An 18035-nucleotide genomic window follows, 5' to 3' on the forward strand; every position below is an offset into this window, starting at 1 on the left:
TCCATTGTGGGGTGGGGGTACTGAGGCTGGTGACCACCGTCAAATCCGCCGCAGTGCTCATGCCCTAGGCAAGTCCTGGGCTGCTCTGGGAGCAGGTGACCAGAGTTGGGGCCAACTTCAGCCTCGGGCTAGAGCGGGACTTCCACCAGGGCTTTCCTAGAGCTGGGTCACCTCCTCCTTTCATCTGTCACACCTGCCCTTGAAAGACTGAGAAACAGGTCAGACTCTGTATTTAAATACAGATTCAGATAAAACTAATTTCAACGGTGTGGCTCTGAGGAGTTAGTTCTCTGTGGGTCCTAGGTCCTCCCCAGGACTTAATATTGTTCTTTGCTTTCATCCGTTCATTCATTCCGCTTTATCATTTTTAAGAGCCCACTTGGTGCCCTCTCTGACCTGTGGTAAGGTTTTAAAGAGAAATTTTGCCAATCCAAAGCTCCATCTAAGCATCCGTTTCCCCATTTGTGAAATAAGGGTGTTGATCTAGTCTCTGCCTTTCTTGCAAGATGCGGTAAAGGTAAGTGGAAAAAGGGGTGAAGGAGGATTCTCGTGTTTGAGGGTCAAGTGAATGAATGCCCTCTTTTCAGCTGGACACAGTGCCTGCCCTGTGGTAGGAATGTAGCAGCTACTTGTTGAATCAATAAATGATTGAATGAATCAATTACTGTTGGAATAAATGCATTTTCCTCCTCCCTGTCACTGTTCCTCTGCTCCTGTGTTAACTCCACAGATAGATCTGCAGGACCAGCCTTGCAGCCTGAGATAAGCCCTTCCCCGGGTGTCTCCCCTGTCCCTCCCCTTAGTGGGTGTGGGGCCAAGGGTAATGCCCGGTGCTGGTGGAAACGCCGCACAGAGACAGACACAGGATGGGCTCCAAGTACCAAGAGTCTGTGCGGGTCTGGCTGCCCCTGTGGGCCTTAATGCTGGAGGTGGTTTCCATTGTCCTCTTCTTCTTTTTCACCTCCTATTCAGCTTCTGTAAGTGAACAGAAGAAGCTCTTGAGGAACTACCGAGGTGAGTGTCCAGAGGGGAGGTGGTCACAGAGGCAAACAGCAGGTGCAGGGAAGAGGAGGTCCTCCAGGGGCATAGGGCCTCCTTTCCACAAAGTCTCCGAGGAAAGGGGTTCCCTCATTCTCTTCGATCTGTTGCACAAAGACGCAGCCAAACATGCCGTCTCTTCTTTAGGACCAGTGTGGCCATCACCTCTCCCATGAAGCCTTCCTTGATTTGTCAGGGCAGACGGAGGGGCCTCCTTTTCTCTGTTCCTAGACTTCCCTTTGCCAAAGGGTCTTCGCAGTTCTCTGCCTCCACTGCTCCCTTTTCTGTTTCCTTAACAGCAAGGAATTTCATGGTGTTGTTGGGTTTGAGGGATTTTGTTTCCTTTTTTTTTGGTCTCTTTTTCTCACTTCTGTACCACTTTCCTTTTGGAAGCTTCCTTCTTACTTAGAGGCTGGGAAGTCTGCTTTCTGCCTGCAAATCCTGAGGCATAAGCTCTGGCTGAAGGGAATGTAGGATGGTTGTTATTTTATATATATGCAGCTAAAAATACTCATAGACTGTGATGAGAATGACTCTCAACAAGATAGACATCCACAGTGATGTGGCTTCTGCTTTTTTAAAAAACTTGAGAGGAGTTTTCAAGTGCCTCAGAGGGTCAAGATGTTGCTTATGATAATGGACGGATCTCCTTGAGTGAGGTCCCTGAGACCAAGCAGAAGCATGAGCCTGGCTGAGTGCTTGCTTGTCTCTACGTGATGTTAGCTAGTAGACTAGAAGCAAAGGGAAGGCACCCCTGGGCCCTCAGCAGTAGAAAGAAGGACCAGGAGATGACTTGGGGGAGGGAAGTCCCTACACTGCTTCATGAGCTAGCCCAGAGAGGGTGCTCAGTGCTGAACGAGCAAGACCTGGGCACAATTTTCACTCATTTCAACTTACTGTAATTCTTTTCAATTGGGTATGATGTAATTCAGTCCATTCATTCATTCATTTGCTCAATCTATTACAAACCATGTGGGATCCAGACACGTGCTAATCAGAGCTGATATTTATTGATTACTTACTATGTATCAGGCACTCCAGTATTCTTGCCTGGACAATCCCATGGACAGAGGAGCCTGGTGGGTTACAGTCCATGGGGTCGCAAAGAGTCAGGCAGGACTGAGCGACTAAGCATGCATGCACACACCAGACACTATTTTAAATGCTTTACACTGAATCCTCACTGTCATCCTATGAGATAGGTACCATTTTTAAAAAATAATAATTTTATTTCTTTACTTTTGGCTGTGCTGGGTCTTTGCCGCTGCGAAGACTTTTCTCTAAGTGCGGCAAGTGGGGGCTACTCTCTAGTTTCGGTGCTTGGGTTTCTCACTGCAGCGGCTTCTCTGGTGGAGCGCAGGCTCCAGGGTGCTCTGGCTTCAGCAGTTGTGGTTCCCAGGCTCTAGAGCACAGGCTCGGTAGTTGTGGCGCAGGGGTTCCAAGGCATGTGGGATCTTCTCAGATCAGGAATCGAACCATGTCTCCTGCATTGGCAGGCAGATTCTTTAGAGACAGGTACTATTATGATCTCCATTTTTCTTAGGAGGAAACTAGGCACTTGGACATGGAGCGATTTGCCCAAGACTGTTCAGCTAGCAATAGCAGAGCAGTTTGAAATTTTGCTGTTATTGTTTAGTTGCTAAGTCATGTCTCACTTTTTTGCAACCCCTTGGACTTTAGCCCACCAGGCTCCTCTGTCCATGAGATTTCCAAGCAAGAATACTGACTAGGTTGCCATTTCCTTCTCCAAGGGATCTTCCAGACTCAGGGATCGAACTTGAATCTCCTGCATTGGCAAGCAGATTCTTTACCACTGAGCCATCAGGGAAGTCCTTGGTTTAAAGTTAAGTAGCCTTATATTTCAGAGAAGACAAAGGCATCCCACTCCAGTACTCTTGCCTGGAGAATCTCATGGAAGGAGGAGCCTGGTAGGCTGGAGTCCATGGGGTCGCAAAGAGTCGGACATGACTGAGCAACTGCACTTTCATTTTTCACTTTCATGCATTGGAGAAGGAAATGGCAACCCACTCCAATGTTCTTGCCTGGAGAATCCCAGGGACGGCAGAGCAGTCTATGGGGTTGCACAGAGTTGACACGACTGAAACGACTTAGCAGCAGTAGCCTTATATTTGGGCTTCTCTGGCGCTCAGACGGAAAAGAATCCGACTGCAAGGTGGGAGACCTGGGTTCGATCCCTGGGTTGGGAAGATCCCCTGGAAGAGGGCATGGCAACCCACTCCAGTATTCTTGCCTGGAGAATTCCCATGGACAGAGGAGCCTGGCGGGCTTACAGTCCATGGGTCACAGAGTTGGCCACAACTGAGCAACTAAGCACAGCACAGCCTTGTATTTAAAATAGAAAACCAACAAAGACCTACACAGAGAATTCTACTCAGTTTTCTACCTAAATGGGAGAAGAGTTTTAAAAGGAATGGACCCATGTATATGTATAATTGAATTGCTTTGCTGTACATCTGAAACGAACACAACTTTGTTAATCAACTATGCTCCAGTATAAAATAAAAATTAAAAAATAAAATAGATTAAGTAAAACTAAATGAAGGGGAAAAAATAAGCAGCCTAGTTTGAATTTCCTCACACTTAACCATGATGCTTCACAGCCCCATTTTACAGTGAGGTTGAATTTCTTGTCATATAATCAGTAGGCATAGGAGCCAATATCTCAACTTTGTAGTTTGGATCCAGTTTTCTTTACCCCTAGGCTGTGCTGCTAACATAGACATAAGTGTCCTCAGATGCTCACGCTCTATGGCAGCATAGAGGAGGGTCCACAATCCAGGCAGGGAGATGGGGATGTCAGGAAAGGCCTCTGGAGGGAAGTGACTGCCCAGCCGGGCCTCAGAGGCTCAGGTAGAGTAGCCATATGAAAAGGGAGGGTCTCGAGCACAGCAGGAACCATTGTGTTAATCAGACTGGACCAGGCCGGAGTTTAACCGTACACAGTGCTGTCCAAGCATAAGGAGGGAAGCAGTGGGTGGACCCATTCCCTTGAGTAAGCAGGCTGATCTATTAGGAAGCAGCAGTGTGATCAGTTTGCATTTGGTTATGGAGAAAGCCATTCCAGGGCTGGCATGGGGGTGGGGAAGGGGCCTGACTTGAGGCAGAAGCCAGTGTGGAGACTGTAGTGTTGTGTGGACTGGGGGGCTTCACATTTTTCAAGCATGCCCGTATTTCTATGTTCTACCTAAATCCTGCTGCAGTGATACATTTTGCACATTATCATAGGTGTATGTAAATTAGAAAGTTGGAAAGAAATCAAAAGGAAATAGAAAATATTTTCAAATGACTGATGGTGATGGTGTCAGTCACTCCAGGCAAGGTCCATTGCTACCGTGAATGATAGTGGATGGCAATTCATTCCTCAGGGTCTTCTAGATAATTTCAAATTATCTTGCTTGACTTCTTGTCAGATGTGATTAGATGGGGTTTTTCCTTTAACTCTGAATGTGACTGACGGAGAGCGTGCGCAAGAAGTATCCTTCTATCCTTTGTTTCCGCGCTTGCCTGACATTATTCTTTTGCCTTCAATCTGTGGTTTGGGGCAGTTGTCTGAGCTGTTAGTCCATTTTGTGAAGGTTAGTTGAGTTAAACCTAGGTAGCAATCTGTCCATCTGCTTAATCTAATCCAGTCCACGTAAACTAAAATCAGTCATTTAAACCAGCCGATTCTAAAAAAAGACAATTTTGAGACAACCTGGAAATCTGAATAAAACGTGAGTATTAGGTAACACACAGGCATTATTGTGAGTTTTGTTAGGTGTGATAATAGCATAGTGGGTGGTTTTAAACCTATTTAGAAGTAGGTTTACCAATTTAACAAATAGTGAGCCCTATTTGTTAGAGGAGCATACTGGAATAGAACAATGTCTGGGATCTGTTTCATGACAAAAAGAAGAAGAAAAAGAATGTATGTAAGAATTAAAGATTTAAAAAAAAAGAAGAAGAAGAAGAAGAAAAAGGAGAAAGAGGTAGGGAAGGAGAAGGGGGAAGGCGGAGGGGGGGAAGGGGAAGGAGATGGAGAAGGAGAAAGAGAAGGAGGGGAAGGAAAAAAGAAAGGCTAAGGAAGGAAACAGGTGGAGAAGGATAATAAAAACGAGATTGAATGGGATTAACATGAACACAACTACATATAAAATAGATAATCCACAAGACCTACCGGTTTAGCACAGGGAACTCTACTCAGTAGTCTGTGTTAACCTCTATGGGAAAAGAATCTGAAAAAAGAATGGATATACGTATATGTGCAACTGAATCACTTTGCTGCACACCTGAAACTAACAACAAAAGAAGAAAGAAAGAAAACAAGGGGAGAAGGATAATTAAAAACAGGATTGACCCCGTGTGACAGTCATCAAAGCTGGGAATGGGTACATGATGTGTACCACGCTACTCACTCTGTTTCTGCGTATGCTTAAAATTTTCCATAATAAAGCTGTCAATTAAGCAAAACAAAACCCTGTCATTAGTTGCAACAAGATGAATATGGAGAAATACATGTCACCCCCTATTCAGGGGCCTAATATTCCCTCAGGACACCTTCCAAAGCTAGGGGACTGAGCTGATATCCCTAAGCAAGTCAGAGGAGGCTCCTGGATTCATCTGAACATTAAATGCTTGCAGAGTTGCAAAACCGACCAAGTGCCTTTAGGGGGAGAAGAGCCTAGATCAGTGGTCCTCAGATGTGGTCCCCAGACCAGCCACCTCAGAATCCCCTAAGAAATACCTGGGCCCCCATCCATACCTACTGATCCAAAACTCAAGGGCGGGGCCCAGCAATCTGTGTTTTGCCAAGCCCTAAGTGACTCAAATACGCAGACGTTTGAGGACTGCTGGAGCTAGACTGATTCACATCTCTGCTTCACTTCCTCTTCTTAGCTGTGAGACCTTGGGCAAATCACTCAATCTCCCTCTGCCTCTGGCACATGACGATAGTACTTACTAAGTTGTTGAAACGCTTGAAAGAATGAACACCTACGAAAACTGATAAAGAGTATTAGTTTTGAACTTCCCTTGCAGCCCAGTGGTTAAGACTCCGTGTTTCCAATGCAGGGGGCTTGGGTTGGATACCTGGTCAGGAAACTAAGATCCCATGTGCCACAATAAAGCATTGCCAAAAAAAAAAAAAAGTATTAGCTTTTTCTTATGAATAAACTTTAATTTCTTAAATGTTTTAGAAAAAAATAAGTAGAAATAGCAGTGCTAATATCTCTTCTTCTGGTAGCCCCTACGGATTGTCTGGAGAATCTTCTGAGGGGTGTGAACCCTACTCTGGTGACCACTGGCCTGGTTGACCGGTGATGAGGTCAAATGGGCAGGGGCGGTAAAGGAGAAGCAAAGAGTCAGATTCAAGAGTTATTTAGGAGATAAAATTGGCTGTTCTTGGAGAAAACAAGAGAGGAGTCAAGGATGGCTTCAGAAGTGTGATTGGCAGATGGAGGTGCCCATTTCTGAGATGAGAGGCACAAGTGGAAGGGCAGATTGTGGGATAAATGAACAATGATATGTTCATTCTGGGCTTGGGATTGAGGTGCCAGTGAGATGCCAGGGGAAAGCGATTGTATCCATTATCTATTGCTACATAGCAAACCACCCCCAACCTTAGTGGCTCAAGATAGCAGTCATCTAATTCGCTCTGGATCATGATTCTGTGGTGCAGCAATTTCAGCTGTACTGTGGCCACGCAGTTCTGTCCATTTCACCCAGGGTCACTGTGCATCTCCGGGGCTTCCCTGGTAGCTCAGCCAGTGAAAGACTCCACCTTCAATGCGGGAGACTGGCGTTCGATCCCTGGGTCGGGAAGACCCCCTAGAGAAGGGAAGGGCAACCCACTCCAGTATTCTTGCCTGGAGAATTCCACAGACAGAGGAGCCTGGCAGGCCCATGGGGTCACATAGATTAAGACACGACTGAGCAACTAAGCATCCATGCACATACCATACACCTCCAGCCTGGAGCTTTGACCAGGGCCGAACAGTCTCTCATAGCCTCATTTGAATGTTTGTCAGTTGATGCTGGCTGGATGCTTAGCCCACGTGATTCCAGCAAACTAGCTCAGATTTTCAAATGGCAGCAGAGGAATTAACAGCAGTAAGAGAGGGCAAGCCCCAGTGCACAGGTGCTTTTCAACCCTCTGCTTGTATTGCGTTTGGTGATGCCCCATTAGCCAAAGCCAATCACAAAGCTTAGCTCAGGTGGGAGGGGTCTGTCCTGGAAGGATGATTCACTGGGGCCCATTACTGTGACCATTTGTCACACAGAGCCTGCTTGAACGCTGACACACTGCGGGACTATCCTGGGCCCTGCACTGTGGCTACCACCCAATTACCCTCATACTCTTTAGAAGCAGGAAGGAGAGCTGTTAAAAGACAAGAAGGGCTTTGCTAATGACGTGTGCTGACGTCGTTGGCACTCATTGAACACTGTGCATGCTTCAGTCGTGTCTGATTCTTTGCAACCCCATGAACCAAGCTCCTCTGTCCACGGGATTTTTCAGGTCAGAATACTGGAATGGGTTGCCATTTCCTCCTCCAGGGGATCTTCCTGGCCCAGGGATGGAACCAGTATCTCTTGTGTCTCCTGAATTGGCAGGCAGATTCTTTACCACTGTGCCACTTGGGAAGCCCACATCTTAGCCTTCACAGCCCTGTTGATTGGGAAACCTCTTTTTCTTTTCCCAGACTGCTGTAGGGGTAAGGGTGGGGTGGGAGATTGCCAGGGGGAGGTGGGGAAGGCAGCATGAGGCTCCACAGATGGTTCCAGACCAGGGCTGCAGAGGTACCATGCGAAGTCGGTGGTGGGGAGCAGAGTGTGGAGGTCCAGCCCAGGGTCCGAGGGACAGAAGCTGGGCCTGGCTTCGGAGCTGATGAAGTGTCTGCAGGTCAGAGGGAGGTGGAAGTGTGTGTGGGGAACGGTGGAGACTCCCAGGGGCAGCCAGGCTGAAGGAGTGGGAACAGTCTTGTCCAAAGGCACAGCTAACAAGGGGCAGGCCTGAGATAATTTATAGTCCCTAACATTTACCATGCACCAGTGCTAGGCTAAGCGATTCACAGGAGCCAAGGAACTCACTACTAACAGCAAACCTCTGAGCAGGTGCCATTATTTCAGACCACTTTACAGACTAGGAAGCAGGTACACGGAGGTTGAACCAGGCTCTGAACTCTGACAGCCAGACTCAGAGGCCCACACTCAAATTTGACACTAAGGAGAGTGAAGGATGGAGAGGGAGGCAGGATGGCATAGTGATTAAACCCAGAGCCAGGATTCAGGTCTGCCACTACCATTTGCTAGCTGTGTGGCCTGAGCTAATTTCAGCAGCTCTCTGTGCCTCCCTTTCCCCAGCTGTAAATGGGGATAATCAAAGGTACCTCCTGCATGGGCTTGTCGTTGTCTAAGGCTGGCAGGCACTTGGAAGAGTGTCTAGTTTGTGGAGGGCACCGTATATGTGCCCACTGTTACAATGACGTTGATTATTGCCCTACAGGACTCCCAGGTTAGGCTGGCTCTGAGTTGAGGGTCTTGCATAAACTTCTCCAGACGGCCCGCCTTAGATCATGTGTAAAATTCTTCTCTGAGGCCCAGGTATGGGGACCCTGGAGCAATCCTCTCCTTATCAGCCCTGGACACCTTAGGTCCATTATCTTATCAGACCAGCAGCTAATGCAGGGCACAGCACAGGCTCTGAGAGGTGGATGCTGATACCAGTGGGGATGATGCCCTGAGCTGGGACCCAGTGTTGAAGTTGGGATCCAGTTGTGAGACATGGGAGGAGTGGGGCTGGACCAGAGCCCTGCGAGGCTGGGAGAGGAAGTGGGAGGATACAGAGGGTGAGAGTAGAGGGACCCTGAACTCAAACGTGATTTACTGACCAGTTTGGGGTGAATGAGCTTTGTCAACAGCTCCAAGAAACTGCCACCCTAACTTTATCCCCCTGGCTGGAGCACAAACCCAAGCCCACCGGCCCCCCCAGGGATAGTGTGGGATCGTAGGAGGAGGGTTCTGAGCTCTGTACCTGCAGCAGGCATGGCAACTGTGCCTGATAAAGCCCCCAGCCAAGAGCCTCTGACTTTCTATCTTCAGAGCCCCATGGATTGTAGCCCACCAGGCTCCTCCATCCATGGGATTTTCCAGGCAAGAGTACTGGAGAGGGGAGCCATTTCCTTCTCCAGGGGATCTTCCCAACCCAGGGATCGAACCTGGGTCTCCTGCACTGCACACAGGCACTTTACCATCTTTACCACCAGGGAAGCCCTCTTCAGAATCCCACCTCTGACCTAATCCTGGTTCCCTGCCCTTCCCACACGCTGCCCCCTCCTCTGAATACACCAGAGTGGTGAGGTCCTGAGAGAGTATGAAGTTCAAATCCCATGAGCTATAGATAGGGAAACTGAGGCTCCAAGAAGGCAAGGGACTTGCCTTAGGTCCCTTAGTGAGGTGTGGGCAAACAAGACCAAGAGATAGCCGAGCACTGAGGGGAGGGCACTGCCCAGGAGTCCAGAGCTTGGTTCTGCCGCAGACATGCTGTGTGCTATTGAGGAAGTCACAGGCTGTCTCTGGATCCCTTCTGTAGAATGAGAGGAAAATGGAAGGACTCCCCTACTCATGGAATCTTCAGTAAGTCTGGACCCTTTACGTATAGCATTGCTGCAAAATGAAGGAACGGGTTTTTTTTTTTTTTTTTTTAACAGCAGTTTTTAAGGAAAGATTGAATTTGCATATCTAGAAACAGGGCACTCAAAGCTGGTACACTGGGACACCCCAGAAGGATGGGACGGGATGGGGAGGGAGGTGGGAGGGGGTTTGGGATGGGGGACACATGTACACCCATGGCTGATTCATGTCAAGGTATGGCAAAAACCACCGCAGTATTGTAAAGTAATTAGCCTCCAATTAAAATAAATTAATTAATTAAAAAAAAAGAATTTGCACATCTAAAGTGGCGTGTGATATCTCCAATTGGCCATAGGCCTCACCACTCCCCAATACACGCTATGATTTTCATTAGGTAGTTTCTGCTCAGCTCCTGGAGGAAATCGAGCAGTCCCAAGAGAAGCCCCTATACAAAATTTGCCCATTCCACCACCATTCCTAAGGGGAGACAAGCGGGAGACGGAAACGTTGCCTCCCCTCCCCCTTCCTCATGTCAGAGAAGAAGGTGCAAGAAGTCGAATCCTCTTGATGGTCCACTTCTCGCCCACTCCACAAGTCCCCACATCCCATGGAGATGCCTGGGTCCCCTGTAATCCGGTTGACCTGGGATATTCACCCAAGTCCTGTGTGCAAGACCCTAGCTACCTCTATTTTTCAATGAAAGTAAATTTCAATGTAAGTTGAAGAGGATTTGGAAAGCTCTGGAAAGAAGAATTTCCTTGTTGCTATCAGACCCAAGGCTGGAGACCAGGTGACTTCTTACCCCTGGGAAAGTGATGATGGTGCTGGTGGTGAATAGCCACTATTTACTGAGCTTTCTCTATGTGCCAGGGACAGTGCCAAGCTCTTGAACAAAACATTACTTCCTTTGGATTTCCCAGTACCCTCTGAGCAGGGATAATTGCTCTTATTTAGCTGATGAGGGGAGTAAGCAACCCAAAGTCCATGCAGCTAAGAAGCTGAAACATACAAATTGCCATTCTTATAGGTCAAATGGTCAGATATTGGCAATTTAATATGATTTAACCTAATAGAGAATGATAGAGTTGAGGTCAGACAAAATTGTCTGGCCTCAAAGCACAGGCTTTTTTTCCTTAAGAAAAAATTACCTACTCTCTTCATAACAGTTGTAGAAAATTTTAACACTAAAATTTTTTTTAAAAATAGAACTCTCCTAAACCCAGAGATAATCTCCTTGGGGGCAGGGAGCTGGGGGCAGAATTCCTGTAAGACTTCACGCCAGGCATTTGCACACATGTGAACCTAGTTGGTGTTTGTTGATAAAATGGTCTTTACTATTCTGGAGCAATTACATGTATTATACCATTTGATTCTGGCAACCTGATGAGGGAGATATAATTATTTTTCCCACTTAATAGAAGGGAATATCAAGAGGGCAGATAGTGTGGTAACTCAAGGCACAGGCTCTAGAACAGATCCTCTAGGCTGAAATCCCAACCCTATTGGCTGAAGCAAATGATAACTCCTCTATGCCTCAGTTTTCTCATCTGCAAAATGGTGAGAATAACAGCCCCTACGGTGAAGGATGCTTATGAGAACTAAACGAGATAGTTTACATGAAGTGGTTTAAACAGCGTTGGCATTTGGCAAACATTTAGTAAGTGTAGGCGGTTATTAAAGCTCAGAGACGTTAAATAGCTAGATTAAACCACACAGCTGGACAGTGCCAGAGCCCTGATAGAACCCCAAGCTTATCTAGTTCCAGAGCCCAAACCGTTACCCATTTTGCAAAGTTGGAGCCGATTCAAAGCATCCGCCCTTTCCTCTTCCCGGTCCCCTCCGGAACATCAGCTGAGTCCCTCTCACTCATCTGCCATGGCAGCCGCCGCACAAAGTCTGAGGCTGGGAAAGGGAGGGTCACCCAGGTGGCCCTGGTGCTTTCCGATGGCCCCCAGGTGCCCCTCAGCAGGAGCCAAAGGAGAGAGCTGTTTTTTGCAAAGATAATTTGGTTCTTGCCTGTGAACCTCTAGACCCGCTACTGCCCCTTCTTTTCTGAATGACCTGAGCTAAGTCACCAAATTATGTGGCCTTATTTTCGCTTACGCATGATCAGGAGGTTAAACCTGATTCTCAGAAAGCAAGAGGTCAGTACCTTTACAGAATGTCAGCTATGTGCCAAGGATGGGTCCTGACTCCCTACGCGTGTTCGTATTATTGTCTTTAATAATAACAGTAATTGCTACCTTTGTTGAACACTCACTGTGGGCCAGGCTCTGTGTTAGCTCAGTCATTCCTTCCCTCAACCCTGTATGTATTATCCCCATTATTCAGATGAGAAAACTGAGGCTTAAAGAGGGGAAGTAACTTAACCAAGCTCTCTTCAATGATCCTTAATGCCCCTTCCAGCTGCCGTTCCGTAAAACTCTAACACAACCCTCCACCTTGTCTGCTTCTCTTCCTCCTTCTTTCCCCTGAGCAGACTTCCAGGATGTGTTCATCATGGCAACCCTTGGCTTCGGCTTCCTCAATACTTCTTTGCGGAGACATTGCTGGAGCAGCATAGCCTTCAATCTCTTTCTGCTGGCCCTTGGGGTGCAGCTGGCAGTCCTGCTGGATGGCCTCCTGATAGAAATCTCCCTTAGGAAGATGGTCATCGATATGCCCAGGTAACTAGGTGGCTGCTGGATCACTTCTGGGTTTTTGGGGGTCTGGGGTCCAAGAGAGCAGATTCTAGAAGTGCTGGGATGTCTCTTTCTAGCGCCAACACCATGCAATATTCAGGACTTAAACTAACAAGTTATACATTGTCTAAAATTCATGTTTAACTGGCATCCTCTGTTTAATATGACAACCCTCCTCTGTGGCATCACAAGAGACCCAGATCTACAGCCCTCCTTGTGTCCTTTCTTTTTTTTTTTATTGATTTTGAAAACTTATACAGTGAATTTTAGTTCAAAGAAAAAAATAACAGAAATTAGACAAAAAGAAAGAAATCTCACACTCAGAAAGGTAGTCTCTTGAAAAGAAGGAAGTACCTTCAATCTTCAAATGCTGGTAGACAAGAAATAGCCATGCCTTTAGTTTCTTTCAGTTGACTTTGATCTATTTAGATGTCTTTAGAAGAACTAGCAAAATTAACCTGTGTTGCTTGATGTCAGAATAATGGTTACCTGAGGTGTTTATTTGGTGAAGGCAACGGCATCCCACTCCAGTACTCTTGCCTGGAGAATCCCATGGGTGGAGGAGCCTGGTGGGCTGTAGTCCGTGGGGTCGCTAAGAGTCAGACACGACTGAGCAACTTCACTTTGACTTTTCACTTTCATGCATTGGAGAAGGAAATGGCAACCCACTCCAGTGTTCTTGCCTGGAGAATCCCAGGGATGTGGGAGCCTGGTGGACTGCTGTCTATGGGGTCACACAGAGTCAGACACGACTGAAGCAACTTAGCAGCAGCAAAGGTGTTTATTGATTAGGAAAAGGCTCAAAAGAAGCTTATGGGATGCAGTGAACGTCCTCTTGGGCTTCCCTGGTGGCTCAGTGTTAAAGAATCCGCCTGCCAGTGCAGGAGAGGCAGTTTCAATCCCTGGGTCAGAAAGATCCCCTGGAGAAGGAAATGACAACCCACTCCAGTATTCGTGCCTGGAAAATCCCATGGACAGAGGAGCCTGACTGGCTATAGTCTATGGGGTCACAGAGGAGTCAGACACGATTTAGCGACTAAATAACAAAAACATTCTCTATGTATTCTGGGTGATGGTTACACAAGAGTATATATGTGCATACACACGGTGCTACAGGCTCAGTCTTGACTCTGTGACCCCGCAGACTATAGCCAGCCAGGCTCCTCTGTCCATGGGGTTTTCCAGGCACGAACACTGGAACAGTTTGCCATTTCCTCCTCCAGGGGATCTTCCCTGACCCAGGAACTGAACCCACATCTTGCGTGTCTCCTGCATTGACAGGTGGATTCTTTACTGCTGAGCCACCTGGAAAGCCCATATATGCACATATACACATCCATTAAGTTGTACATATCTGCAGAAATAAGTCATTCACAGTCAATAGGAGGAACAAGGTAAAAAAAATATGTTTTTAATTGTTTTTTGGTTTTATCCAGTTCTGAAACTTTTTCTTGCCCATATGATGGTAAATCCTATCTCAAGTATCTGGGGAGCCCCCATCACCTTTCAAGGCCATTCTGCCCTCCACTGGGATACCCTGTTAAAACTCTGGGCACTCCTGTTAAACGCCTCTCTACAAGCCAGGCTCCGTGCTGGGCACTCCACGAACATTATTTGTTTAACTCTCTCATGGAGGGGTCTGATGTGGTGTACCGTCAAGGAACAAGAGGCTCTGAGCTCACAAGACACTTGCTTAGGGTCACACAGCTAAGCAGTGGAAGTGGCTTCAGTTTTCATTCTGTTGCCTTTCCCACACACTGCGCAGTGGTCACGATAAGAAACAGTCTAGCCAGCTCCCCACTCGCCCTGAAATTAACTCGCCACCTTTTTTCTTTTTTTAATTCGGTCTTCTTTATTAAAAAAAAAATTTTTTTTTCCCCCATTTTTTGGCCCTGATGTGCAGCCTGCAGGAGCCTAGTTCCCCAGCCAAGGATGGAGCCCTCACTGCCTTCACTGGGAGTGTGGAGTCTTAACCCCTGGACTGCCAGGGAAGTCCCCTCCGCATTTTTTCTTTTAAACCATTTTAGAGCTGATCCCCAGGGGGATTCTATAACCCCATCCCCACCCCCACCCCAGTAAGCACCTGGGAAGTGACAAAGGGCATTCTGGGGGAACCCTGACAGGGTGGTCCTGGTCTGGGGTTTCTGCAGCCGTGGCTTAAGTCACACAAGCCTTTGGCCTCCTGCACCTGAGTCTCCAGGCATCTCCAGGCTTCCCCCTTCTTCTGACGTCCTGCCTGCAGGAATCTGTTTGCTCTTGATTCAATCTGGAAAGACAAGAAGAGGCCGTTTATCGCCTGAGTGAACGCCCTTGCCCCACCCTGACCGCTTGGGTCCTCCTGGCAGTGACCCTCAACGGGACCGGCTTCACAATGTTGAACAATGGGCTCCTTTCCGACCTTTCCTGCTCTGACTGGGGTGGTGGGCGGTGCCCAGGCCTGCCTCCCAGCCGGGCCCTCTCCCTCTCCCTCCTGAGGCCTCACCCACCGGTGTAGACTGACTTGGCTCTAAATCGGTTCTGCCTTGAGTCATCAATGACCAGTCCCTTCAGGGCAGGGGCCTGTCTTATTCAGTCTTCTCCTCCTTTGTTTTCCTCACATAGTAAGGACTTCGTAATTGGTTATTGGAACAAAGATGAAAATAAAAAAGAACCCTAAAATGTGTGATATTTTTAATGCTGTACATTGAGGGCCTATCATAGCAATAACTACCCCCAACTGTGTCTGACTCACTTTGCCCTCCCAACAGCTCCAAAGGCCTTGCCTCTATGTTTACAGATGAGGAAATGGAAACATAGTGTGGTTAAGGCATTTGCCCAAGGCCACACAGCCAGGAAGTGGCTGAGTCAGGATTCCAGCCTTGGCAGCCTGGAGAGAGATTGTCCTAAGCACTGCACTTCACTGTCTCAACACCGCCCCCATCCCTGGGGTCTGAAATCTTGCCACTGGCACAGAATCTCTTGAATTAGCCCTCTGCCAATGAAATGAGCAAGCTCTGGGAGTTGGTGATGGACAGGGAAGCCTGGCGTGCTGTAGTCCTTGGGGTTGCAAAGAGTCGGACACGATCGAGTGACTGAACTGAACTGAATGAAATGAGTGTTCACCCCAAAGATATCACGGTCAGCCACGGTGAAACACTGAGTGACCCATTATTTCCAATAATTCCTGGTCCCTCTGAGACTTTTCCCCCATACCCTTTGCCCTCCTCTGGCCTTGCCTTTCTTCCAAAATCTTTGAGCCTTCAGCAGGACACTACCTTGGCAGCAAACAGTGGGAAGGCTGTGTCCAAACGTTAGAGCCCAGGTCAGCTGGGTGGGCTTGAACCTTGTGTTTGTCATTAACTAGCTGTGTGGTCATTACCAAAAAAGTCACCTCGTCTAATCTCAATGTCCTGACCTGTAAAATGGATGTACTGGATAGTACCTAGCACCATCGCTTTGCAGAGGATTACCTGGAGGATTTAAATTTAAGTGAGATGATGTGCTTGCAAGACTATTACCCATAATGCTCAGCAGATGATGATGGTGATGATGGCGGCAGTGGTGATAGCATCATCATCAACTCTTAGGGGGAAAGGTGGTCTCAGCAAGGTGCCCAGAGGAGGGTGGGTTGGCTTAACCACCATAGATTGTCCAGTTTGGTACCACCTTCCCCAGGAAGCCCTCCCTGATGAGTCCAGTTCCCAGTGCTCTCTTTCTCCAATGAACCCCTTTTCCTTGTGGTATCACATGCCATGTTTGACTCTTTGCGACCCCATGGACAGTAGCCTGCCAAGCTCCTCTGTCCATGGGATTCTCCAGGCAAGAATACTGGAGTGGGTTGCCATGCCCTTCTCCTAGGGATCTTCTCAACCCAGATATCGAACCTGAGAGTCTCCTGCAGCTCCTGCATTGCAGGCATATTCTTTACCCACTGAGCCACTTGGGAAGCTGTGTGATATCACAGATCGTCTTAACTGACAGGGTCGTGATGTCTGCTTTGTCTCCACAGGCCAGTCGTAAGTGCCTTGAAAACAGAAGCTGTTTTCTCTTTCCAAATCCCCACACTAACCTTGTCAAGGGAAGGAAAGAGTCAGTAAGAGCACTGAGTTAGTTCTTTGTGCCAGTCCTGGTGTGCTCCACACACGGGCACGACCATTCCTTCTAATCCCTCACCCCGCTTTCATGAGATAAGTACTACCATCATTCTTATTTTACAGATGAAGAAACAGGCTCAGTGAGATTAAATAGCTACTCAAGTGGAAAAGCTGGAACTGGAAGCCAGACTTGTCCTTCTTCTAAACCCAGTCTTTTTTCCACTACAAGGAGAGGGAGAGATGAGGATTCAGTTCAGTTCAGTTCAGTCGCTCAGTCGTGTCCAACTCTCTGGGATCCCATGGACAGCAGCACAGTCAGACTTCCCTGTCCAAAGCGGTGCCTGCATCACGGGAGGGATGGCAGGTGAAGAGCGCCCTCTGTTGAGCATCTGTGTGTGATGACGGCTGAAGAGAAGCCCAGAGCAGAATCCTAGCAGTCAGATGTTCTATGAGAACCTCAGCGCATCCTTAGCTTGGAAGAGTGTGTCCAGATCAATCTCTCAGCGTGTGGCTGCCACCCTGATGGGAGAAGAGAATGAAAGATATTCCAGACTGGGCAGCATCCATCCCCATGAAAGTAGAAATGTTGTGTGTTTGCTCTCCTGTTCTGTCCCCAGTTTCTTGAAAAGTGTCAGGCAGAGAGTAGGTCCTCAACAAGTGTTTGCAGAATAAATGAATGAATGAATGAGAGGCATTGTTCCTTCTCTGTCATCCCTGTCTTGCCCACTCTCCCCAGGATTCAGAGAGCCACCATGAGTGCTATATCTGTGCTGATCTCCGCGGGTGTCGTCCTGGGGAAGGTCAACCTGCTGCAGCTGGTGATTATGACTCTGATAGAGGTGACAGTCTTTAGTGCCACGAGGCTGGTTGGCATGAACTACCTCAACGTGAGTCCTGGTGATGTGAGGAGGGGTCTCTGGGATAAGGGATGAGGAGGTGGAGCGGGAGGGCTCCATCTCCATTTGATAAAGCTTCTGTGATGAAAAAAAAAAAAAATAGAGACATGCCAAAATGGGGTTGCAAAAGTGTGGTGTCTGCTCAACATTTAAACACACTGAGCAAATGCTGTGGAAGGGGGTTCCCACAATAAAAACTCGGCTGTCAAGGAAAGAGGTCAGTTCCTCACCACAGGCAGCGCATTATAAGCCTTCTCCTGCTTTGTTATGGTTCTCATAGTGCTTTTAGAAAGCTGCATTAAGCAAAAGCCATCTCCTGTCTTCTCTGCAATATGTCAGTTTAGCTGGTCCAGGGAAGGGTTTAGCATTGATTTTGAGAGTTCACGTCTTCTTAAAAACTTCATTTCAGCCTGGGCTTCTTGTGTGGAAGGACTCGGGGGAAACCAGAACCAGAAACCGGAGCTGTTTCAGCTCTGACACAACTCAAGAAATGAGGATACCAATTTGACAATTGCCAAATGTGGTTTTTAGATTCCTGGGAGACCTCAAAGAGATTTAAAATGCAAGGTCTCTTGCATTCTTACAAGAGAATTCCACAGACTTACATTTTTTACCTGTGACTAAGTGTTCCTTACATTTTCATTCATTCATTTCACAAATATTTGTTCTGAGCCTGTTCTGTACCAGGCACTCTTCTAGGCAGAGGGAAAATGTAGCTG

At 47.6% G+C, this 18035-nt stretch overlaps 1 protein-coding gene across 4 annotated transcripts in view; it reads left to right on the forward strand.

Moving 5' to 3' along the window:
- The first annotated feature begins 801 nt into the window (after nucleotides 1-801).
- The window catches only part of LOC101114847 (RH-like protein), a 41697-nt gene continuing 24463 nt past the window's right edge, over nucleotides 802-18035 (forward strand). For all 4 annotated transcript variants that reach the window (XM_012151837.5, XM_060410656.1, XM_042244551.2 and 1 more), the window contains exons 1-3: nucleotides 802-1014; nucleotides 12146-12332; nucleotides 17157-17307. In XM_012151837.5, the coding sequence (XP_012007227.1) occupies nucleotides 867-1014; nucleotides 12146-12332; nucleotides 17157-17307 (486 nt within the window). In that variant the 5' untranslated portion in view covers nucleotides 802-866. The remainder of the gene's footprint in view (nucleotides 1015-12145; nucleotides 12333-17156; nucleotides 17308-18035) is intronic.

The sequence above is a fragment of the Ovis aries genome, chromosome 2 (genome assembly GCF_016772045.2).
Source record: "Ovis aries strain OAR_USU_Benz2616 breed Rambouillet chromosome 2, ARS-UI_Ramb_v3.0, whole genome shotgun sequence".
Classification (NCBI taxonomy): Eukaryota; Metazoa; Chordata; class Mammalia; order Artiodactyla; family Bovidae; genus Ovis; species Ovis aries.